We start from the raw sequence: 25,996 nt of genomic DNA, 5'->3' as shown, positions 1-25,996 counted from the left end.
GGGAACAAGCAGCGAGGTGATCATGTTTGCTGAAACACAATTATTCAAAGTTGTTAAATCACAAGAGGATTGTGAGAAATTGCAAGAGGACCTTGCAAAACTGGAAGAATGGGCATGTAAACAACAAATGAAATTTAATTTGGACAAGTGCAAAGTGATGCTCTTAGAGAAGAGTAACCCTAATTATAGCTGTAGGTACCTGTATTCTATTTTTTCTGTCAATAAGCAGGCTTAGCCATGCTGTCTGGATGACAACATCCGGGGGTCACTGGATGGATAAAATGAAACTGAGCACACCGAGTAGAAGATTTCACCGCAGTATTCTTCCGGCCAAACCAATAGCTACCAATAATCACTGTCTTCAATGTAAGATCCTCGGGTGCTCGAACGGTGCCCCCTCTTAAGACTCTCAAGACCAGATTTAAGTCCCACTGCTCCACACACACGGCAGGCCAAATCACCACTGCTAGCCTAGGGCTGTGCTTTCTTTCCTGCAACATTTTTCTTTTTTCAGTGTTTCTTGAAGTCACAGAGCACCAAAGTCCTTTAGCCAGAGAAAGGCAATACAGGGATCTTGCGCCCAGATTGCCCTGAGAGAGGAAGAGCAGGCCACCCTTCTGACTGTCGTAATGGAATAGCATCCGACTTGGCCAAGGCTCCCAGTAAGGAAATCAGCCTGAAGTTAAGGCTGTTGCCACAGGAGCAACTTTTCCTCCTCCTTCCTGCTTAATTGAAGTCACCTACCATCTGCTGGAGGTAGAGAACTACTGAGGTCTTCCCTGCTGTACCAGACAATGTAGGAAAGAACATCAGATCAGCTTTTGCTCTGCCTCCATCTGCTGGTAGGGGGGACAAATACCACTTGTTTGAACTGGTCTGGCAGCATGATGAGGATTGCCAAGGATTGCCAAGGAGATAAAAAATGGTGAACAAAACATTTTCAGATACATCAGCGAAAAGAGAAAGGTCCAAAGTGGTATAGTAAAATTGAAAGGTGGTAATGATCAATGTGTGGAGACAGACGAAGAAATGGCAGAAATATTAAACGAATACTTCAGCTCTGTGTTCACTAAAGAAGACCCTGGAGAAGGACCATCTCTACACAACAAGAAACTGGAGGGAAGTGGAATAGATGAAAATCCTTTTACAGTAGAAAAATGTGTGGGAAGAGCTAAAGAACCTGAAAGTGGACAAAGCCATGGGGCCTGATGGGATTCATCCAAGGATATTGAGGGAGCTCAGAGATGTTCTGGCGGGTCCGCTGTGTGACCTGTTCAATAGATCCCTAGAAACGGGAGTGGTGCCGAGAGACTGGAGAAGAGCGGTGGTGGTCCCGCTTCACAAGAGTGGGAACAGGGAGGAGGCTGGCAACTACAGGCCGGTTAGCCTCACTTCGGTGGTGGGAAAAGTAATGGAGTCTCTGCTGAAAGAGAGAATAGTGAACTATCTACAGTCCGGAGAATTGATGGACCAGAGGCAACATGGATTCACCAGGGGAAGATCCTGTCAGACAAATCTGATTGACTTTTTTGACTGGGTAACCAAGGAATTGGACCAAGGAAGAGCGCTCGATGTCATATACTTGGATTTCAGCAAAGCTTTTGATACGGTTCCGCACAGGAGACTGGTGAATAAAACGAGAAGCTTGGGAGTGAGTGACAAGGTGGTGACCTGGATTGCAAATTGGTTGACGGACAGAAGACAATGTGTGATTGTAAACGGAACCTTCTCTGAAGAGAGAGCGGTTTTAAGTGGTGTACCGCAAGGATCGGTGTTGGGACCGGTCCTGTTCAATATCTTTGTGAGCGACATTGCGGACGGGATAGAAGGTAAGGTTTGTCTTTTTGCGGATGACACTAAGATCTGCAACAGAGTGGACACGCCGGAAGGAGTGGAGAGAATGAGACGGGATCTAAGGAAACTGGAAGAGTGGTCGAAGATATGGCAGCTGAGATTCAATGCCAAGAAGTGCAAAGTCATGCATATGGGGAGCGGAAATCCGAATGAACTGTATTCGATGGGGGGAGAAAGGCTGACGTGCACGGAGCAGGAGAGGGACCTTGGGGTGATAGTGTCTAATGATATGAAGTCTGCGAAACAATGCGACAAGGCGATAGCAAAAGCCAGAAGAATGCTGGGCTGCATAGAGAGAGGAATATCGAGTAAGAAAAGGGAAGTGATTATTCCCTTGTACAGGTCCTTGGTGAGGCCTCACCTGGAGTACTGTGTTCAGTTCTGGAGACCGTATCTACAAAAAGACAAAGACAAGATGGAAGCGGTACAGAGAAGGGCGACCAGGAAGGTGGAGGATCTTCATCGCATGACGTACGAGGAGAGATTGAAGAATCTAAATATGTACACCCTCGAGGAAAGGAGGAGCAGAGGTGATATGATACAGACTTTCAGATACTTGAAAGGTTTTAATGATCCAAAGGCAACGACAAACCTTTACCATAAGAAAAAAATCAGCAGAACCAGGGGTCACGATTTGAAGCTCCAGGGAGGAAGATTCAGAACCAATGTCAGAAAGTATTTCTTCACGGAGAGGGTGGTGGATGCCTGGAATGCCCTTCCGGAGGAAGTGGTGAAGACCAGAACTGTGAAGGACTTCAAAGGGGCGTGGGATAAACACTGTGGATCCATAAAGTCAAGAGGCCGCCAATGAAGAGTGGGTGACTCGCCAGAATGATGGCTACTGCCTGGAGACAATACCCTTAGTCAATAAACATACACATGGTTACTGTGACTCCAACATCACTCTAAGATTCAACAGCAAGAGGAAATGTGGAAAAAGGATTTGCACTCACAAAGACGGGAGTAGCTGGCTTGTTACGGCGGTTACTACCCCAAACCAAATATCCAAATTACTACCTCCACCTTCCTCTATTCCTGATGCCTTTCAACTAGCTTGATCACTCCATTCTTATACTTCACTTTCAATGCATATCCAGCATAGTTCTCTGCTTCAACAGCAGGGGAAAAGAAAAACTGTTACTTCACACATCCAGCAGAGCTCTCTGCTTAAACGGCAGGGGAGAAGAAAAAAGGGTTCGCACTCACAAAGCGGGGAGTAGCTGGCTTGTTACGGCGGTTACTACCCCAAACCAAATGTACCTGATACTTCACTCTCGACGCATATCCAGCATGGCTCTCTACTTCAACGGCATGGGAGAAAGACTGATACATCACGAATTTCCAGCATAGCTCTCTGCTTCAACAGCAGGGGAAAAGAAAAACTGATACTTCACGCATATCCAGCATAACTTCAACGGCAGGGGAGAAGAAAAAAGGATTCACACTCACAAAGCGGGGAGTAGCTGGCTTGTCACGGCGGTTACTACCCCAAACCAAATGTGCCTGATACTTCACTTTCGATGCATATCCAGCATAGCTCTCTGCTTCAACGGCAGGGGAGAAGAAAAAAACTGATACCTCACGCATATCCAGCATAGCTCCCTGCTTCAACGGCAGGGGAGAAGATAAACAACCAATAAGGGCTGTATAACATAATCTGGGTAAAAACAAATAAGCATGGGTGTAGCTTGCTTATTGCGGCGGTTACTACTCCTACTACCTCTAACTAATCAAGCTAGATATTTCACTTGGATGCAGCTCCTCCACCGCTCTCTACATTAATGGCGGGGGTGGAAGGGAATTAGAACCAAGAGCTAAGAGAAACAGATAAGTATGGGAGAAGAAATGAGGGAAGCTTGCTGGGCAGACTGGATGGGCCATTTGGTCTTCTTCTGCCGTCATTTCTATGTTTCTATGTTTCTATGCCGTGTTTACAGATGTATCATGGTATGATACTCTTCTCTATAGAAAGCTCCTGTAAAGCAAAGCATTGTTGGTATGAGAAAAAAAAAAGTTGAGTCTACAGTTTAACAGCAACACACAGTACAAAACTAAAAAGCATCTAGCACTAGCCTATTAGAGCAGAGTTTCATTTTGGTGCAACAATGGGAACTATTTTAACATTTGCGTTATACATGAGAATACTCAAATTCTCTGAAATTTAAAGTGACACAAGTATGCCTCCATTGTAAAATCTTGCCTTAGAGATAAAACTAAAAAATGTTTTCAAGTATATTCCAGGTATAAAACCTACAAGGGAGTCAGCTGGACCTCCAGGTGACCAAAGGGTAAAAAGGATATGCAGGGAGAACAAAGAAATAGGAGAAAAATAAAATGAATTCTTTCCTCAGTCTTTACTGAAGAGGATGTTGGGGACATACACAAACCAGCAACATTCTCAGACAATGATAATTCAGCACAACTAAAGCAAACCACTGGGAAACTGGAAGATGTAATAGGTCAAAGCGACAAAGTGAGTAACAGATCACCAGAACTGGATGGTATTCATCACAAAACATGAAACTGAAAACTGTTATTAGTAATCTGCAACCTACCATTTCAAAAACAGCTGCAGTACCTGAGGACTGGAAGGAGGTCAATGTCACACCTAATTTTTAAACAGGGCTTCAGAACTGATTCAAGAAACTAGAGACCAGTGAGCCCAATGTCAGTGCCAGGTAACATGATAGAAAATATTCTTAAAAACAAAAGGACTAGCCTAACTCCATCTGGCAAACTGACTTTTTCATTTCCTGAGAAGTTTCTCATGAGGGATTTTGTCAAATACCTTTTGAAAATCTAAATACTCCATATCAAGTGACTCACCTTTATCAACATGTTTTTTTTTACACCTTCAAAAAAAATCTAATAGATTAGTAAGGCAAACACTTCCCGTGGCTAAAATCATGTTGACTCTTCCATCATTAAGCCACGTGTGTCTATATGACTGAGAGTATAGAGCTTGAGGGATCTGTACTGGGTCCTGTGCTATTTAACAAATGTATTAATGATCTGGAAGAGAGAGCAATGAGTGGGATAATCAAATCTGCAGATGTCACAGAATTATTCAGGAGTTGTTAAAACAACAACAGCGGATTGTGAGAAATTGCAAAAGGACCTTGCAAGACTAGAGGACTGGACATCTGAACAGCAGATGAAATTTAACATGGACAAATGGAAACTGATTCACGTGGCTGGGGAGGGGGGGGGATCTAAAATTCAGGTTCCATATTAGACACCATCACCCAGAAAAAGGTCCTCAGAATCCTTGTGGACAATACTTTCAAACCCTCAGTTCAGTATGCAGCGGTGGTGAAGAAAGCAAATACAAGGTAAGGAATTAGAGAAGAACGGAGAATACCACAATGTCACTGCCTTGCTCAGTGGTGTGACCACTGAGCAAGGCATGGTGGTGGTGTGACCACTGAAGAAAGACATGGTGGAACTAGAAAAATAACTAGAAAAACTAGAAAAAGACATGGTGGAATAGCAAAGAAATGATAATACGGGATGGAACGGCTCCCTTATGAATAAAGACTGAGCAGGTTAGAACTCTTCAGCTTGGAAAGGAGAGGACTCTGAGGGATAGAGGTTCATAAAATCAGGAATAAGGTGGAATGGGTAAACAGTGGTCATTTACATAAGAACATAAGAAATTTCCATGCTGGGTCAGACCAAGGGTCCATCAAACCCAGCATCCTGTTTCCAACAGAGGCCAAACCAAGCCACAAGAATCTTGCAATTACCCAAACACCAAGGAGATCCCATGCAACTGATGCAATTAATAGCAGTGGCTATTTTCTAAGTCAACTTGATTAATAGCAGGTAATGGACTTCTCCTCCAAGAACCTATCCAAACCTTTTTTGAACACATATACAGTAACTCCACTAACAACATCCTCTGGCAACAAATTCCAGAGTTTAATTGTGCACTGAGTGAAAAAGAATTTTCTCCAATTAGCATGTAGCACATTTAAGACTAACTTCATGCAGTGCCCCCTTTTCAAGTAACAAACAAGGAGCCACTCCATGAAACTAACAAACAACAGATTTAAAACAAATCACAGAAAGTATGTTTTCACTCTGCAACACAAGTTCCTGAAGAAGTCCATACACAGTTATTAGCCAGGTAGACTCGAGAAAGTCATCGCTTATCCCTGGGTGGGAACAACAAGAAATAGATCTCCTTTATGGGATCTGCCAGGTACTTGTGACCTGGATGGCCACTGTCTGAGATAGGATGCAGGGCTCGCTGGTCCGCCATCCAACCCAGCACAGTACATCTTTATATTCTTATGTCTTACCACCTCCAACTACTCAACCCATCCAGAACTCATCCCTTCTGACCGTGACTTTTCTCTCCTTTTCGCCAATGCCTTCACTGCCAGTCACTGCTCCAAGCATGCCAGCTCAACACCTCTCGGCTCCTACCCTCCCCTTATGCCCTCACTGGCTGGCTGGCAAGCCCCCTCCCATCCTTTCACCAGCTCATCTCCTGGGCCTTGCTCATGTTTTTATGCTTGCCTTCAAAGGTTACTCTACTTTAGTCTTCCACTAGCCCCATTTTTTTTTGGGGGGGTGGGGTTCCAGGTCCTGACCTCAGTATCGCTTGACCTGGATGTTCCATGCTGTTTATGACTACAGCTCGTAGCCCCTACCCTTGTACCAAACTGCTTTGATTACATGTGCTAAAGCAGAGATATCATTAAAAGCACAAATAATGTGTGGATACATAAACACATGGGATGTGAAAAGTCACCTAGCGATACACATGAAGAGCAGAACTGATCCCAGACTAATGTCCTCTGCACAGAAACTCACCTTGCATGCTGCAGGTGGGGGCGGGCAGTTCCTTTCAGAATCAAAACCCCCTTGCCCACTTAGCTTGGAGTGAACAGCTAATGGAGAGGCTCTGGAAGCGGGAAGTGATGGTATCTTTGGCCCCCAGGTCGAGGGCCCTAGAAAGAGGCATTGCCTTAGTGCAGCAGACACAGGAAGAGGTTCTTCATCCCCAATCAGGGTCTGGAAGGCAGCTGCGGCAGGGTTAAGGGAGGAGGAGAATGAAAGGGCTAAGTGGGTAAGAAGAGGAGCAAGAGGACTGCATTAAAGTGGAGGAGCGAGAGGACTGCACTCTTATCAGGGAAGAAATGCCCTCATCACACACTCCCACCAAGTCCCACAAAACACATTACAGTGGAAGGCAAGGTGACCGTATTTTATCTGATGCGTATAAGTCTCAGAGGATTTTCAAAGCCCTGAAAAGAAACATAAGGAACAAGACTCTATTTGTGCAAGACTTGGGAAGAGAAAGTTTTGTCAAACGGCATGGTATTATAAGGAAATTAAAACCTATGAGCTAAAGCTGTGAAGGACTTCCCCATGAAATTTGTCACAAATCTCCATGACAAATGTATCTCTCTGGTCATTAGCACTAGGCCAGCATCACTGGCCCCTGGCTATTAAAAGATCAAACCACACCAGGTCTTTGCTGCACAAGTGGCTGATTTTTATCCCTCCAAAGTCCATTAATATTACCAAATGACTGTTAAAGATATTGTTATGTATACAGACAACCAATCATGTTACTCCCAAAATATTACACCTGCCAGATTACAAGCACGCTGCAAAAAAAAAAAAAAAAACCCCAAAAACGGGGGGTAAAGGATTCCCAGCCTCTTGGTAGCAAATAATCATTTTGCACACTACAGGGCTTCAAACCAAGTAGTTCCCCAGCTTAGATGATGTAGTAATGCTCCTAATAAAACCCTTCCTAGGTTGCACGGTGCATTGCTGGGCTACAGACCCTGCTTCTCATCTCCCTGCAGTCACGGATGACAAAGTAACGTGCAGAAGGGCCCTAGAGAGACTGAGGCGAGTCACTCCATAACCATTCCAGCCATGGTCAGCAGGTCCCGATCTTCATAGCAAAATGATCCTAAAAGAAAGGCCCTTGAGATACAAACCAGATATTTTTTTTCTTTCAGGGATGGAGGGGGATGGGGGTTTAAATGAGACAATTACAAAGGGGACATTATCATTTTCTCCTGTTTGGGTGCCTATACAGGGCAAGTTGCCATGGTGACAAATAATGGCCTCACTGCAGGCAGTACAGAATCACTCAGACCACAGGACTCCTCTCTTGAGGAGGTAAGAGCACATTTCCTTCCTACCACTAAGGCCTCAACTCTGGAAAATTCAGGTGAAAGTGAAAAATTATGCTCAGGAGTACATCTCCACCTGACTAGTCAGAAAATCCCCCAACCAAACCCAAGTATCTTTACTGCAGCTTAAAGGAATACAAAAAAAAAAAAAGAAAGAAAAAAAAATCACATGTTGGAGTTTAATATCTCCTGACAGCAACCAGTTCTACAGCTCAGAGTTTCTGATGAACCAAGGTCTAGGTTTGTAATAGGAGTTAAAGGCTGTGTGTCCATCAAGCTTAGAAGAAGGGGAAATTTCTAGGATTCACGGTAGGCTGCAAAAGGAATAAAACCAATAAAGGGATAAGTTCAAAAGCTCCAATACACCTAGTTGATTGGGCGAAAAAGAATGTTGTTAACCAAAGTCTTTGGAAGAGAAAGCTGTCCATATCTCTAATAAAGCCCCATGTACACAAACGCATGCGATAAAACCTCATGGATTTCTGAAGGGGTGGGATGCTCACTTCCACATGTTATTTTAGTCTCTTCTGTAGTAGCAAAAAAGTTTCTCTAGTGAACTCTAGCAACCAGAACAAAACAAAATGACATAATAAAGAAGGAATGTCATTTTCACTAAAGCCCCACAAACTTGTTAATGTACAACCAAGTCCTTGTTTAGATTCCTCCTTCCACAGAGCAGGCAGTTGATCCAGGCTCCCAGTCCGGGTTCTACTAAAAGCAGAGCCTGGTTGAGCTGGACTGTAGTCAGTCAGGAACTAGGGTCCAGGCTGGGCCTCGCCCTCCCACCCCTGGTGCCAGCGAACACTTCTGGAAGTTCTTGCGCGGGGTGGGGGAAATGCAGCAGAGATTTCCTAGTCATCAGTTCTCCCTATGACTGCAGTGTGTCTGATTTCAAATAACAGGGAAGAACATTAGACAAATACAGACAAAATGAAACTTAGAAACAAAATATTCATCAATCTTTACTGTCAGCACAACCCTAAGTGTGCAAAGACTTTCATAACATTTGTTAACCTTTAAGAAATAAAGATTAACAAACAAACCAAAATAAAGCAGATACATTTTTATTGGGCTAACTTAATATATGTCTCGACTAACTTTTAGGAACTAACATTCCCATCCTCAAGTCAGAATAAAATGGGCAAAAGATGACACCACCAGAAAATATCAGTGAATCCTAAAAGGGTGAAGGGCACAGTTTTTCGAAAGGGTTATGACAGTAAACTTCGTCTATGCTTTCACCATAGCAGAGAGAACTAAAATCTTTTGCAAATTTCAAAGACTGTGGGCCAACAGTTCTCCCCGCCCCGAAGCAGACAGAAACCACGGGCAGGGAGAAGGCTGGAAACCATTCACCAACCTCTCGGATCTCTGTCCACACACCCCCCACCCATTTACTACCTGAGGGCTCCGCTCTGCCGGGGTCTTCATCACCGCCTGGCGGAAGCTGTTATCCACGTACGATGCCATCCCCAGGCCAGGCAAGGAGCGGAAGAGGGGAGAGCCCGGGACCGTCCCGAGCGGCGACTCCTCCCGCGAAAGGATCCCTGCAACCTCCGGGAGCGGCGCTGAGCAGGGACTGTCTCACCGAAGGCCGAGCTTGTAACGCGTTGTGGGGGTGGGGGGGGGGGGGGGAGTGCTTCTAGCCGGCCCTCACGCCGACAACTGCTGCAGGACCCGGCGCCGCCGCCCCATACCGGGAGAGGAAGGAGAGATGGGCGGCGGATAGGGAACTGACGAGGCGGTCCCTGATGCCACCGCCGTTCCGGAGCTGGAGACGAGATTCCACTGCCGGCGCTCCTCAGGGACTCCGCGATGGCCCGCACTTGCCGCTTCCTGCCAGTGCCAAGGGGGGGGGGGGGGGGAGGAGGCGCTGTCAGCCTCCTTGGAAACCTAGGGGCGGGGCGGGGTAAGGCAGGCCGATAGGCAGAGGGGCGTGACGCTAGCGGCGGCCGCGTCACCGATTGGCAGGGTTGGGTCACGGGGTAAGGCCGCCCAGCAGCTCAAAGTTCTGAATGAAAGTCAGCGCTCGATTGGCTGAAACCGCAAGCTCCTGATTGGTCAGTGTAAGACCGAGAAAGAGGAGTCTGGAGGTTTCACGCCCTGGAGGCGGAGAGCTAATCAGGACCGTGTGTTTAACGCCAGCCCACTGCCGCTGACCCTGTGTTACTTACCGGCGCATAGCATTAAAGCAGCAGTATTAGGAAAAAGTAAAAATACTGTTTAGATGACCGCGTTGATAATTAACTTCGTTAAGACCTGATTCATCAAGGTCATTTCCTTTAAACAAATGATGGGAGAAAAGCCTTAGTGAATCAGATCCTAAGACTACCTTTTATCTTTTTGCTTTTTTTTTTTCATTCTTAAAGCAATATTCCCGTTTATTGAAAACTCCACCTACTTAACTACACCCACCATTTCAAGGAAAAATCTGCTACAAGGGGGCAGAGTTAGCATTAGATTTTCAACCTTGTTTGCATGTACAAACACTGCAGATCCCTAAAGGCTTAGAGAAAGGGATGGTATAACTTTTCTGCATGGGGGATAACCTGCACAGAGAGGCAGTTACTGTCATAAGCAAATTGCTGGGCAGACTAGATGGACCATTTGATCTTTTTCTGATATCCTTACTATCGTACATTACTATCAGGTGGAGCGCACCGTTTAGCCCTCGTTTGACCACACCTTTTACACACAGCCACTCCCCCCCCGAAACTAATAGAGCTCATCACATTCAAATGCATGTTGATGAGTCTATTAGTTATCCCCGAAATAAAATGTGCAGCCAAGCTGTACATTTTACTCTCAGAAATTAACACCTGCCCAAAGGCAGGTGTTAATCATGGACAACACCGGGAAAGTGTACAGAAAAGCAGAAAAAAATTGCTTTTCTATACACTCTCAGACTTAATTTTATTTATTTATTTATTTATTTATTTAATTTTATATACCGGCAACCGTTTGCACATCGTGCCGGTTTACAGATAACTTAAAACAAGGATATATATAGGCAAAGCCTTTACAAGGAACATTGTGTAACCTAGAAAATAGTAACAGATCAATAACTAAATAAATAGGGGATGGAGGGGAGGGGAGGGGGGGTGAAGACGGAAACGTGAGGAGAAAATATGTACAGGGAAACAATGAACAAGTGGTATGTACATCGGTTGTGTGCAATATTTGAAAATGTGCAAGGGCAACAGTGAAAGGGGTAAGAAAATATGTACGGTGCTAATAAGAGATAAATTATTGTGTGCATGATAAGTGGGGGGGTTTGTGGTTGTCTTGAGGGGATGGGTGTAGGTCCTGTGGTGGGGGTGTTAGTACTAGTACTAGATGGAGGTTGGGTTAAGGTGTTTATAGGTGGTGAAGGTGATTGGGGGTATGCTTGGAGGAAGAGCCAGGTTTTGAGTTTCTTTTTAAAGGTGGGTGTGGAGGTTTCGGTGCGAAGGTCAAGTGGCATGGAGTTCCACAGGGAAGGGCCTGCGAGGGAAAGGGCCCTATTGGTGGTGGAGATGAGTCTTGTGGATTTTATAGATGGGGGGATAAGAGTTCCACGAAGGGAGGAGCGGGTAGGTCTTGTGGAGGTACGAGGGAGGAAGGGTGGGCTTAACCAGTTGTAGTGTTCATTAGTAATACTTTTGTGGATGAGGGTAAGGGTCTTGTATAGGATGCGTGAATGGATGGGCAGCCAATGGAGATTGATGAGGGTGGGGGTAATGTGGTCTTTCTTCTTGACATTAGAGAGGATGCGTGCAGTAGCGTTTTGAAGGAGTTGGAGAGGTCTGAGGTGGGTGGCAGGGAGTCCAAGTAAGAGTGCGTTACAGTAATCGATTTTTGAAAAAATTAGTGATTGGAGTACTGTGCGGAAGTCATGGAAGTAGAGGAGGGGTTTGAGTTTTTTGAGGGTTTGGAGTTTGAAATAGCAACTGCTAACGATAGATTTGATATATGGTTTGAAGTTTAGTTGGTTGTCAAGTATAACACCCAAGTTTCTTGTGTTTCTTGTGTTATCATAGCGATATTAAGTCGGAGTTCCCAAAAATAAAACAAAATAAAAAAACTTAAAAAAAAAAAAAGCTGTCCACCAGCCCACAGGTTGGAAAACAGACGCTCAATTTTGCCGGCATCCGTTTTCCAAACCCCTGGCTGACAGTGGGTTCGACAACCAATGCCAGTAAAATTAAGCATCGGATGTTGGACCTACTGACAGCTCCGCTTCCGCTAATAAGGAGGCCTTAATTTAAATAGAGAATCGCGCAACCAGGAGAGGTGCCTGGGCACATCGGGAGAGCGGGCGCTCAACACGAAGCACCGGCTCTCCCGCTGGTTGTTCTGAATCTGCCTGTATGTAAGCAGGTGCCATCTGAATCAACTCCATCCAGTTTCTATACTTTTGAAGGTGCAAACCCCAGAATTGTACACAATACTCCAAATGAGGTCTCAGGGACTTATACAGAGGCAACAAAGAACCCCCTTTTTCTCTCCCCCTGCAACCAAGATATCCTTCTGGCTTTTGCCATTACCTTATCTACTTGGCCAGATTAAAGTCATCAAATATGATTACTCACAGATCCCATTCTTTTTTGTGAACAGAATTTCACCCTTGCTCCCTTGGTTTTTACTACCCAAATGCATGGCCTTGCATTTTTAGCATTAAATCTTAGCTGTGGACTCTAGAGCATTCCCCAATATGCACTAGATCCCTCCTCATGTTTTCCACACCTTCCATGGCATTTACCTTGTTGCAGATTTCACTATCATCCACAAAAATGCAAATCTTTCCCCATAGCCCTTCCACAATATTGCTAATGAAAATGTTGAAGCGAAACAGATCAAGGACCAATCCCTACAACACCTCACTTTCCTCAGAGTGAGCTGTTTACCACTCCCTTCATACTTCCCACCCAACCTGTTTATAACCTGTCAGTCACTTTGAGGCCCATTCCAAGGACACTGGGAAGAAAGTAAAAGCTGTCCTGGAAAAGGAGAGATACCTTACAGTGGTCACACTCTATGGATGGCAGCTGGCATATACCCTTGCAGGGCAGACAAGATAACCAGGCAGCATGCATGAACCAGCTGGTCTTTTTCTGCCATCATCTACTATGCAACTGTGATCGCACCACTACATTTCCTCAGTGATGCAAAACAAACAAAAAAAAAATCTTTGCATGGCAGGGACTTAAAGAACCAGCAGGCAATGTTGTGAAGAGCAAAGCACCAGAAGTTAGAAACAGAGTGAATACAGGAGGAGAAACAGAAGAGTCAAAAATGATGCCAAGACTAGTCTTAGGGACCAAAAAGGCAGAGATGCCATTAGCTGAGACTGAGAATAGAGGAGGAGGATGACATAAAGAGGAAGGAAAGACGACATGATTGGCAAAAGGGACTTATAGGTTGAGATCATGGAAGGAGAATCAGTGCACCAAGGCTAAACAGAAGAAGACAGTTCTGCTCTGGTGAGGCAGATTTGATTACTACCTGCATAAGAGAGACATCTTATGCAGAAAAAATGGAGAAGGTTTACTATAGGCAGGGTGGGTACTGGATGGCTCAAATTAATTGTCAGAGCATTACAGAGCCTTTCACCTCTAGGTCACCAGTTCAAATCCATTTTGGGACAACAGGTCCTCTGTGAAATGAGTTGCTTGCTGATCCCAGTCTAGTTCCAGGGAACCCTTTGTCACCAATTTGTGATCGGGACCCAGAGGAGAAGAGGACCAAAGGCAACATGAAGAAAGAGGAGAGAAGAGATCAAAAGACAAGAGTCATGGGGGGACACAAACAGAAGCCAGAGAGAGAGTTACAAGAGGAGAATCACAGAGCTGCTGATACCTGGAAAGTGGCCAACAGTGTGAAAAACAGAGAAGTCAGAGAGAAAGCTTTAAAAGCAATCCCTTAGTTTGGAGAGTAGTTTATAGTAAAATTCCTATTCACACAACAAACTGTCTTCCTCCAAAAGTAACACGGTGGAGGTGGATGGACTTTACAGCTCAAAACGGATTTTGAAATAGTACATAATAGAAATGGGTCATGCAGCAATAAATACTTTGATCCCATAAATACTAATTTATACAATTAATCTCTTAATTTATAAAACATTCTAGTTAGTTTGGTGTTCATAAAAAGCTATTGGACTGATGGTGAAGTCCACCAGCTATCCCTAGAAAAGGTACAGCTCGAGGCTCCCAGTGCTGCTTTGGCTGTACGCCTCAACCTTACTTTGGAGGGAGGACCTCATGGGGAGAGCGAGTACTTCCGCCTCCACGCTTTTCTCCCAAGGATGCCAGTAACTGCCAGCAGTGATGCATTAGTAAGGTGGGAACTGAACAGAGTCCCCCAGTTCATGCTCCAAAGCCTATCAAACAGCCTTCCTTCAGACGACAGTGAACCTCGACCTAGCAGATCTAATCCAGTCGCTTAGGTGACTGTGAATATCTGCCAAGACACTTACACTTAGTTTTACTTTCAAAAAATGTGCCCCAAGACAGTACTGCTATCATCTGCAGATAACACAGCTGTATTTAGCCATGGATCTAAGTTTCGAATAGCCAGGAAGCTTCCCCAGCCAGGAATCAACGCAAGGCTCAGGATCCTTAAAAACCATAATTATGTGTTGACAGATTCAGAGAAAGCTTCAGGTCCTTTGCAATGATGGGTCAGGTTCAAACTAAGGGCTCTAATTCACAAAGGCTTCTCTCCCATTCAGGCCGATCTAACAAAGCAGCGTGGAAAACGGGCGCTCAGTGTTGAGTTCCCGCTTTCCTAACGCGGGCCCAGCCACCTCTCCTGGGCGTGCGATCGAATATTCACACAAGGGGAATGTTCACAAACGTGCGCCCCGGGTGCCTCCTCGGCAGCGGGCGCCCAGGAGAGGTGGCTGTCAGCGGGTTAGGAAAAGGGACGCTCAGTTTTACAGTCCTCTGTTTTGCTAACCTGTGCACAGCCACGGCTTAGGAAAATGACCGCTGGTTAATTGAGCCTCCCTTTTCCTAACCTGACTGCCGGCACGCTTTTTTTTTTTTTTTTTTTTTTTACTTTCTGTCCTTTGTGTTTCTCCGACTTAATATCACCACGATATTAAATGGGAAGAGTGCATTTTTTTTAATTCAGGGAAAATATCTAATAGTGTCACCAGATCCAACCTCAGGTTAAACAGTGCGCTCAGCTAAGCGCTCTCTGGTGGATCGGCCTGTCTGTGCGTCAAAGGGAAAAAAACTTAGCAAATTAGACCCTAAGGATGTAATGACAGACACACCAAACCAGTCCTTCATATAAAAGCCTACAGGATTACTGGGGCACGCAGGTCAGGGAAGACAGAAAGTTCTTGGTTTACACAACTAAGCACTGGGAAAAGCCATTTAATGTAACATAAATGTTGTTTCCACTCTTCCAAGCACGAGCAAGATGTAACTCTCATTCTTCATCCCCATTCCAAGTCACTCTTCCACCTTTGATTACAGAAATACACAGGGTTACACAGTTGCACTGCTCCGAATCATTGATTCAACCCCTAGTGCAAGGGGTAGGCAACTCCAGTCCTTGAATGCCACAAGCCGGGTCTGGTTTTCAAGAACGCCACACTGAATATTCACAAGATGTAGTTGCATGCCATTACATGCCAATGTATCACGGCTATCCTGAAAACCTGACCAGCTTGTGGCACTCGAGGACTGGAGTAGCCCGCCCCTGCCCTAGTGCCTCGAGTATGAACCATTAACAAGTGATGTCAGGAAGGAAGGTGTGGTGCTTTTGGATAAGTATGCTCCATCCTTCCAGTGACTGAATGCAAACTCTGGGCAGTCAGTAAGAAACTGTCAATGTCCTGTAATACCACAACTCCATATACTTACATATACCCACCTTCTGCTCTACCAGTACATAAAGCGCTAGGAACAAATCACTTATCCCTTCAACTAAAACACTGGACCAAACCTATTAAAGAATAATAGCACCCAAGCAGTCTCTAACATATTACAACAGCTATGAATCATTCTGATACTTGATCAAAATAAAAGGAATGGCAACTTACAAAGAACACAGTTTTGACAAAGACGGGGCCTTCTGAACTTACCCAGGGACCCCCAGAGCAAATCTCGTATTCTCAACAAATATGCATGAGATAACCTGGAAACTCAGTAAGTGGATATCATCAAAAGCCGACTGGCCACAGGGTCACCAAGACAGGTCTGGGAAGCCCTGCTCTAGGAAGGTTTCTATTTGGTGAGAGGAGAGGGCTGCAATCCTGAAGTGTGAAGACAAACTGCAATCCAATCACTGCCTGCTTTAGGCATTAATCCTGCCTTTAAACCAATCTGTGGGTGGATGTCTGGCAGAAGACAGCAATGCTAACATGACCTTGCACCTTTTTGGTTAAACCTTTAAGCCTCCTTTGCACAGGATTTGTTCTCACCTACTGTCAGATCATTAAGCAAACAATACTGCACTTGAAAGCTCTTTTGTAGTCTAACAAGATGAAGTGATAAAGCCACCTTTCCACTTCCAGCCCTCTTGCACACTTACTCTATGGCACCTACTGTTGAATCTGTAAGGCACCTTATGGTCCAAATGTACAAAAAGCTTTACCAAGGAATGCAAGAAACTGAGTTCAGGGCTGAGAACGTGTTAAACTCTTCCTTCCTTCTCATGAGACTCCTGTTATTTCTCATCTTCAGTCTTCAATCTTTCGGCCCCAGTCACTCATTGTGCCCCCAGCTTTGCCATTACACAGAAAATCTACTAAAGGCCTGCAAAAGCAGGAAGGGCTGGGAGTGCAGACACATGCAAAACCAGGCAGCTAACATTTCCAAAGCTTAGGTTAAAAACACAAGACGTGCAATGCTCAGCCAGACCAAAGGCCCATTGAGGCCAGCATCCTGTCTCACACAACAGTCAATCCAGGTCACAAATTACCCTGCAGATCCCATACAGCAGACTCAGATTAATTTGGTGTAAGCCCATAGGCAATGAGGGGGATCTGCCCCTGCAGGGATGGGACAATCTCCTCCCCCTAACCCTCCCCTGTTAGGGTACCTATACAAATCTGACACCAGAGGCAGCTGCCTATGCGATCCTTTCCTTGCTGCTTATTTCCTGGGATAAACAGTGGCTTTCCCAAATGCACCTACGTTTACGGACTTTTCCTCCACAAACTTGTCCAAACCCCTTCTGAATGTCATACACAAGTAGAGCTGTCACCTGGCTCCTTATCCTAAAGCACCAGCTAACCCAGTCCTGGCTTTCTCCCACTGCAGGCATGGATTTGTAGTTTGATTTTCTTATCAATGGGGAAAACCAGAACTAAAAGTTCACGTGTAGCAGATATAAAAGAATATGAGAATTCTCTCTCCTAGTAAACTGTATTCTGCTGGGTTTTTTCCTTATTTCTAATTGTGAGGGGATTTTCATGGGCTGCACTTTTGAGCTGTGCTGGACCCTTTTAATGTATATGACTACCCATAGATGCGCAATATATTAAATTTGCTAAAAACTATAATCTAGGGGAGTTAGACCATGGTGACTTTAATTTTCATGAACCATCAAAAGTCCTTACTCCGTTTGTACAGCTCTGCTTCACAACATGAAGGTTGGAATAAATGAAAAAAAACCACTTTGGATAAATTGCCCCAATGGACACACGGTATTATAAATCCATCTTGAGCAGGAGTAAATTGTTGGGGGGAATTTCTCCTTGCTCCCCCTTCTCTCCTCAAGCTGCCTAGGTCAGAGGTCATTAAGTAATCTGATTCTGAGCAGGTAAAATGGGCTAATTTAATTAACTGCTCTATTTTCTTTATAAAGGACATGAGAGGTTTTTTTCTCCAAGCTGCCTAAGCCTGCTTACATTTAGTTCTGGCAGGATGGGGAGTTCAGGGCGCAGTGTTTTAGCAGGCTGGGTTGATTACCAGGGGAAACTTATTGTGGTTTGATTCCCTTCTGTGTGCTTTGTTATTTTATAGGTTTTAAAAATCTACTATATGACCACTTGGTGCATTCTCCTGTAAAACAGGGATAATGTCAATTACAACCAGCTAATAAAAGCCTGCTGACTGTAACCGAAGACTGGTCGGGTGGTTGGTTGTGTGAATGTAAAAAGTGCTGCAGGCTGGGCTGCACAAAGCCACCCATTACCTATAAATGCAATACGATAAAAAATGAGCCTAGATGAGCCCGTTCTTTGTGGTATGAAACTAGCTGGCAACCTAAGCACAACTCCGTTGATCAATGCTAGCCCCTTCTTCCCCCTCTCACTGTTGTGGAAGGCTAACACAATCTGGGATTCACTGCTCTGTGCCCACAGCAAACTTCCTTGCAAGACCTTACAAATTGCAAATTTGCAAGACCTTACAATAAAAACGATACTCATTTTTTCATTCATCATTCTAGAGCTCTTTCGGTACTGATCAACGGAGAAAACAAAAGGTCACCAAATAACTTGTTCGATTAACAATGCATTTCTGCATCTTTGTTGATCTAATAATACATCTTCTTTCATAAGTCAATCATCTTAAAACAAACTTTTAAAGTGAAGCGTATAAATCATAATAACTTTCCTCATGCGTGGATCAGAAATAACTGGGAAACGTGCAATATACTCTCCACTTTAAAATAAAAGATTAAGCTGATTAAATTATGAATATATATGAAAGATGCACGAGCGTGGCTCTACCTTGTGCTAATTCAACCCCTTTTTTGTGTGTCTGTTTCCGTGTGTCCAATATTTGCCCAGGTAGTGTCCAGAACTGCGGTCAGTGCAGGGTTGACCTGAGGAGGAGGGGGCGCAGCTCTGGAAACCTATGAAGTCAATTCAAGGAAAAGGCATCGCCTGCAACGTATTTGCTGTCCTTTATTGCTAGGTATTCGAGTGGCCCTATACGGCTAACACAATACTTGATTCATGCTCTGATCAAGAAAGGAAGCGACATTAAACAACAACAGAAAGTTTCCTTTGCTGTCTCCACCATTCGATTTGCAAGACGGCGGCGGAAGAGTTACCTGCGGGCTGCGCTCTGTCGGGTTCTTGATCACCGCCTGGCGGAAGCTGTTATCCACATAGGATGCCATCCCGAGTCAAAACAAAAAAAAATCCACCCGGAAAGTACTCTCAGACCAAACAAAATGATTTAAAAAGTAATTTTAAAATAGACATGCATATGAATAATTCCCAGCTGCTTCCTTCGGGATCAATGCACGTCGGGGTCTCCTTTCGAGAAGTGATCAGCGGATGGGGGGGGGGGGGTGTCCGAGACCGGTTCCCCTTCCCCTCCTCTCTGGATCCAGGCTCCGGGGCAGGGGAGGAGGTGGTGACTGCATAAACCTCCAGTCCAGCGAAGATCAGGGGACGCGAAACACGGGAGGAGGAGAGGGCGATCCTGCCCCGGAGGGGGGGGGCTGCAGGCAACGTTTCCGCAGAGCTGTGCAGGGCCTCTCTGCTCCGGAGCTGGCGCGGGAAGCCGAATCACACGCCGCGGCCAATAAGGCGGCGGCGCCGCTTCCCTCTCGGGCTGGCTCCGGCTCTAACCGCCCCTCCTTCCCGCTGCCGGCGGCTGCTTCTGGGGGACCCGGCGGCCGCCACCGCCGTTCTCCATCCGGGAGAGGAAGGGGCCAGAGCCTGGAGAATGGGCGGGGCGTGTGCTAGCCGGGGTGCAAGTCCTGCCGGCGCTCCTCAGGAACACCGCGGCCCGAGCGCGCCGCTTCCTGCCCGGACCATGGTGAGGAAGCGCTGACAGCGAGAGGGAGGGAAGGTCCAGCAAGAAAAGAGGAGGAGGAGCGCGGCGAGGGGAAGCTCTCGGGCCCGTCTGCGGGCGCCCTGCTCCTGTACACCTGGCGCCACCTAGCGCCGGCTCATGGCTTGTGCATTTTGTTTCCGGCCTTTACTGGAGATTGATTCCATTTATTTTGTTTTCCAGTGCTCCATGCATCAGGAGCCCTAAAATCGAAGATTTCTTAAGAGCAAGAGAACTTCATCTAAAGGTGTTTGAACAACAAAACAAGACTCCTCTAAGGGATACAATCCTCCAGGGGCCTGAGTGAGCTCTTAAAGTGACAGTATACTGTACAGTCTAGAGTAGTGCCAGAATATCAAAGGCTTAACCTACATGGAGTGACTTTACCTAGCCTCTTGGCTCTAGAACAGAGTAATGAATATGCATGAGATTGATTTGCATACACTGCCTTCATGTATGCAAATCTATCTCATGCACATTAGTTGTGGATAGCCTGAAAACTTAGGTGCATTCTGAGGGCTAGTTTGAACTCCCCCCCCCCCCCCCTCCCCGCTCTAGAATAGGGACTTGAGAATTTTCGAGCTTCTGTACTTATGTATGGATATTAAGGTCCACATTAACTGCACCTTAATGTGGGGGTTAAGACGGGTAACCGCCACGTATTAAACATGTTAACCCATGCTATCTGCATGCACATTAGAATTACCATCAGTTCCAATTCTAGCTCCCATTCCAGCTGTCCCTAAGGTTTGACAAATTAGTCCGTGCCCCAGACACTGCAAATCAGCAAGTTATTCTGCTTGTAATTCGCTATCAACAAGTCCTGGTAAGATGGCAGACTATAAATTTTGTAATAAATAAGTTCTGGTAAATTGGCAAAAAAAGAACACAGTACTTGGAAAAACAACAAGTGTGACACCCTTCCACAACAATGTCTCCTTGCAGAGCTGTAAGCGTGTGTTAACAGCAGCCTCTTCCATCCTTCCCCCTTTTCCCTTCCAGGTGCCATCTTCTCCTGCTGGCAGGAGGACAGCAGCGCTTCTTACCTGTGTTTGCTTCCTCTCTGCCAGCTTGAATCTGAAGGCTTTACCACACAGCAACCCATAGCCTCATGGAACCCACCAGCCCTATGCTTCAGATTCAAGCCAGCAGAGCCTGAGGGGGAAGCAGATGCAGATGAAAAGTGCTACTATCCTCCTTCCAGCAAGCAGGGAGGAGAAAGAGGGAGGATCACACCAGGGAGGGGGAGAAGAAAACAAAGGCATGAGTGGGTGTAGGCAGGCTTGAATTTGTCACTAGGCACACTAGGCCTGTGCCTAGGGCGGCAGTTATCTGGGGGGCAGCAGCCAGAGAAAAAAAAACCCTGCCTCCAGTAGCAAAAAAATCCTCTGACTCCCCTCAGCTCATTTTCCACAGCATCTTCTCCAGCCCATTTCAGCAGCAGCCACTATCAGTGGCGTAGCCACGAGTGGGCCTTGGTGGGTTATGACCCATCCACTTTGGGCTCAGGCCCACCCAACCACGGAGTGTCTGACACCGGAAGAGGGCCAGAGCTGCAATGCTATCACGGGATCTCATCCCCGCGACGGTGAAGAGGAGGGCCAGAGCCGCAAGACCATTGCAGGATCCCATCCCCGTGGTAGCAGAAGAAGGAGTTTGGCTGTGCCTAATGAAAAGTAGAGATGTGAATCGTGTCCTCGATCGTCTTAACGATCGATTTCGGCTGGGAGGGGGAGGGAATCGTATTGTTGCCATTTGGGTGTGTAAACTATCGTGAAAAATCGTTAAAATCGTGAGCCGGCACACTAAACCCCCCTAAACCCCACCCCGACCCTTTAAATTAAATCCCCCACCCTCCCGAACCCCCCCCCCAAATGCTTTAAATTACCTGGGGATCCGGCGGTGGTCCAGAACGGCGGCGGTCCGGAACGGCCCCCTCAATAGAATCGTGTTGTCTTCAGCCGGCGCCATTTTTCAAAATGGCCGCCGCAAAATGGCGGCGGCCATAGACAAAAACGATTCGACGGAGGAGGTCGTTCCGGACCCCCGCTGGACTTTTGGCAAGTCTTGTGGGGGTCAGGAGGCCCCCCCAAGCTGGCCAAAAGTTTCCTGGGAGTCCAGCGGGGTTCCGGGAGCGATTTCTTGCCGCGAATCATTTTCGTATGGAAAATGGCGCCGGCAGGAGATCGAGTGCAGGAGGTCGTTCAGCGGCGGTCCGGAACCCCCGCTGAACGACCTCCTGCAGTCGATCTCCTGCCGGCGCCATTTTCCGTACGAAAACGATTCGCGGCAAGAAATCGCTCCCGGAACCCCGCTGGACTCCCAGGAAACTTTTGGCCAGCTTGGGGGGCCCTCCTGACCCCCACAAGACTTGCCAAAAGTCCAGTGGGGGTCCGGAACGACCTCCTCCGTCGAATCGTTTTTGTCTATGGCCGCCGCCATTTTGCGGCGGCCATTTTGAAAAATGGCGCCGGCTGAAGACAACACGATTCTATTGAGGGGGCCGTTCCGGACCGCCGCCGTTCTGGACCACCGCCGGATCCCCAGGTAATTTAAAGCATTGGGGGGGGTTCGGGAGGGTGGGGGATTTAATTTAAAGGGTCGGGGGTGGGTTTTAGGGGGTTTTAGTGTGCCGGTTTTCCTGCCCTCCCCCTTCCCCCGATTTACGATTTTTTAACGATAAATCGGGGGAATTGGTATTGTATCGTGGCCCTAACGATTTTTTGACGATTTAAAATATATCGGACGATATTTTAAATCATCAAAAAACGATTCACATCCCTAATGAAAAGGCCCTATATGTATGTGGGCGAGAATGGGAGCCTGGATGTATGGGGGTGGGGGAGGGTTAAGAATGAGGGCCTATATGTGTGTGTGTGTGTGGATTAGAATGGGAGTCTGGGCATGTGTGTCTGTGGGCGAGAATGGGAGTCTAGGTGAGTGTATGTGGGTGAGAATGGGAGCCTGGATGTATGTGGGGGGGGGTAACAATGAGAGCCTGTGTGTGTGTGTAGATTAGAATGGGAGCTTGGGCATGTGTGTATGTGGGCGAGAATGGGAGTCTAGGTGAGTGTATGTGGATGAGAATGAGAGCCTAGGTGTGTGTCTGTGTGTGTATAAGAATGGCAATCTAGGTGTGCATCTTTGTGTGTGATAATGGGAGCCGGGGGAGGAGGGGTGAGAGAGTGAGAGCTTATGTTTGAGGTAGAGAATGTGAAAGTCAGTGCTTATGTGTGGTCAATGGTAGAGCATATGAGAGTAAGAGCTTCTGTGTGTGAGGGAGTCTGTGAGAGAAAGCATGAGCGCACGTGTGTGTGGGAGGGAAGAAGGGAAAAAGATAGTAGGAGCAAAAATAGAGATCCTAAAAGGAATTAGGAAATGACTGACAAGGGAAAAATAGGAAAAAAGAGACTGGGACCAACTGATGAGAAAAATACAAAGATCAGACAACAAAGGTAAAAAATATATATATTTTGAGATTTAGCAATTGGAATATGCCGTCTTTGGGAATGTGCATTTCTTAACTTTTTGTATTTTGCTCTTTCTTCAGTATTCCACTGTTCAGAGTCTAGTTTCTCAGGCTTTCTATTTCAGTTTTGTCTGCATTTTATGTTTCTAAATTGTAGTCTTAGACTCTTTTATTTCTATATGAGTTAAGAGTCAGTCTCTGTTTTAAGAACATAAGAGCATAAGAAATTGCCATGCTGGGTCAGACCAAGGGTCCATCAAGCCCAGCATCCTGTTTCCAACAGAGGCTAAACCAGGCCACAAGAGCCTGGCAATTACCCAAACACCAAGAAGATCCCATGCTATTGATGCAATTAATAGCAGTGGCTATTCCCTAAGTAAACTTGATTAATAGCCATTAATGGACTTCTCCTCCAAGAACCAGGGCCGGAGGAACCACTAGGCGAGCTAGGCCTGTGCCTAGGGCACTGAGACTTAGGGGGCGCCGTGGCAGGCGGCAGAATTTTGAAAGGGCAAAAAGTGCCCTTTCAAAATTCTGCCAGCCCCCGACTCGCCCTGCTTCCCCCCAGTGCCACCCTCCCGATGCCCCCCTGATGGTCCAGCGGAGGGCCCGGGAGCGATCTGCCACTCCCGGGGCCTCGGCTGCCACTAACCAAAATGGCACAGGTGACCTTTAGCCCCTATCATGTGACAGGGGCCAACCAATGGCAGCGGTAGCCCTGTCACATGGTAGGGGTGGAAGGCCACCGGCACCAGGGACGCATTGGCCTATCGGGAGATCGGGCTTCCCCCGGTGGGCCAGTCTAGCTGATCATGTGGCCGAAGTCTCCGGCTGCGCTGATCTTTCTGTGTGTATGTGTTTCTGTGTGGGTGTATATGGTGTGTATGTGATGTGAGAAAGGAATGGAGCTTCTATGTGGGTGTATGTGATGTATTGTGTATGAGAGAAAGGAATGGTGCTTCTGTGTGTGTGTGTATGTGATGTCTATGTGAGAAAGGAATGGAGCTTCTGTGTGTGTGTGTATGTGATGTCTATGTGAGAAAGGAATGGAGCTTCTGTGTGTGTGTATGTAGTGTGTGAGTGAGAAAGGAATCTGCTAGTTTAAAAAATGCATATACCTCAACTTTTGTGCTGGTAGCACAACTTTTGAAAAGTTGGATGAAAGATGAAATTACTGAATTTTAAGCATCTCTCTTCTGGAAAATAAAATTTAACTTAAAGTGGGTAGAGACAAATACTAAAGCAAAAAAAAAATTAAAGTATTTAAAATTTTAATCTCAGCAAAATCACAAATTTAAGATACTGATGCCAGGTGGGGTTTGTTTGTTTAGTTTTTTTAAGCATAATTTAAGCATGAAGACTAGAATAGTTCCAATCTGAAACGGTTTTGCTTTTTTTTTTTAAGCCTTTAGAAAATGTATATTTTTAAATGCCTAAGACTGGAATCTTTCCATTTAAAAGGGAAGCTGACTAAGGATGTCTTTCTGTTCCATATCTCCCACATGAATAATCATACGACTGATAGTTTGAAGAAAGACACTTGCTTTATTGCCTGAAAGTGTAAAACAAGAGAAGCTGTATGGTGTGGGTGGCTGTTCCTTGGGAGGACAGAACCTGAAGGAAGGGTGTCATTTTGCTTTCTAATAGGAATGTGGTTTTCTTATTTAAGGGTTGGGAGCATCACTTTCACTTTTAGTAGAAGTGAAAAATCATGCAAGTCTGAAAGCAAGGTGCTTCTGTGAAAGTGTAATGTGTATGTGAGACAGGAAAGGTGCTTCTGTATGTGTGTGGTGTATATGCGAGACAGGGAGGGTGCTTGTGTGTGTCAATGTGTGTGTGTGAGAGAGATGGAGCATGTTTTTGGCTGGCTTATGGCTGTGAGAGAGGGCATGTGTGTGATTGAACCTGTTTGTAAGTGAGATAGAACATGTGTGTGATTGAGAGCTTCTGTGTAAGTGAAATAGAGAGAGCATGTATGTGATTGAAGCCTGTGTGTAAGTGAAAGAGAGCGAGAGCATTGTGTGATTGAGAGAGACTGGCCAGAGAGATGACATGTTTATGTGTGAGAAAGACTGATCAGGGAGATGACTGGTATGTGTGTGTGTGAGAGAGTGGTAGAGACTGGTTGGGGAGATGATTGGTGTGTGAGAGACAGAAACTGGTCCTGAGGTTGTGATTGGTGTATGTGTGTGTGAGAGAGAAGAGACTGGTTGTGGTCCCTAAGGAAGAGGACTGTGAGGACAGCTTCAGCAGCTTCTGCTGCTTCTGGTATGGCCTGCAAGGGAAAGGAGTAGGAGAACTGCAGGAGAGGGTAAGTAAAGGTGGCTTTTTAAGTTAATTTTTCTTGATTGACTACCATTTTAATTATTGGGTAGAATGTGATGTGTCTGCTGTTTGAAATATTTTATTGATGTTTGGTAAAGCTTTCAAAATTTGCATGAGTCTTTACTTATTGGACATTCTATTCATCAGCTGTTTTGAAATTATTTTATTTGTATGATTTTATAATTATGATTAATGATTTATATATCATGATTGTATTGATTTGTTTCACGAGGAATGGTGAAATTTTTGTTTTTCCATTGTTACACTGTATAGAGTCTGGCGTGATGCGTTTTACAGTTCAGTTTTTGTCTGCACATTTCTATTTATTCTTTATGTGGCTTTATTCTGTATTTGGTAAGGGTTTGTGTTCTGCATGCAAAGATTGAAATGAAGCATTCTTTTAGCATGTGGTTTCTCTGTAGGGATCTGTAGTAGCTTGGCCTGTTCTGTTTTCCTGA

At 45.7% G+C, this 25,996-nt stretch overlaps 1 protein-coding gene across 9 annotated transcripts in view; it reads right to left on the bottom strand.

Moving 5' to 3' along the window:
* Positions 1–19,774, bottom strand: part of RAPGEF2 (Rap guanine nucleotide exchange factor 2) — a 624,821-nt gene extending 605,047 nt beyond the window's left edge. For 4 of the 9 annotated variants that reach the window (XM_029617118.1, XM_029617324.1, XM_029617428.1 and 1 more), the window contains exon 1: positions 9,417–9,877. In XM_029617118.1, the coding sequence (XP_029472978.1) occupies positions 9,417–9,485 (69 nt within the window). In that variant the 5' untranslated portion in view covers positions 9,486–9,877. Of the gene's footprint in view, positions 1–9,416; positions 9,878–19,013 lie in introns of those variants that run through there. The other 5 variants (XM_029617361.1, XM_029617650.1, XM_029617576.1 and 2 more) reach the window with 3 other exon arrangements.
* Positions 19,775–25,996: the final 6,222 nt, after the last annotated feature.

The sequence above is a fragment of the Rhinatrema bivittatum genome, chromosome 1 (assembly GCF_901001135.1).
Source record: "Rhinatrema bivittatum chromosome 1, aRhiBiv1.1, whole genome shotgun sequence".
Classification (NCBI taxonomy): domain Eukaryota; kingdom Metazoa; phylum Chordata; class Amphibia; order Gymnophiona; family Rhinatrematidae; genus Rhinatrema; species Rhinatrema bivittatum.
Note: the sequence above shows the minus strand (reverse complement) of the source record. Positions and strands in the feature narration are given on the sequence as shown.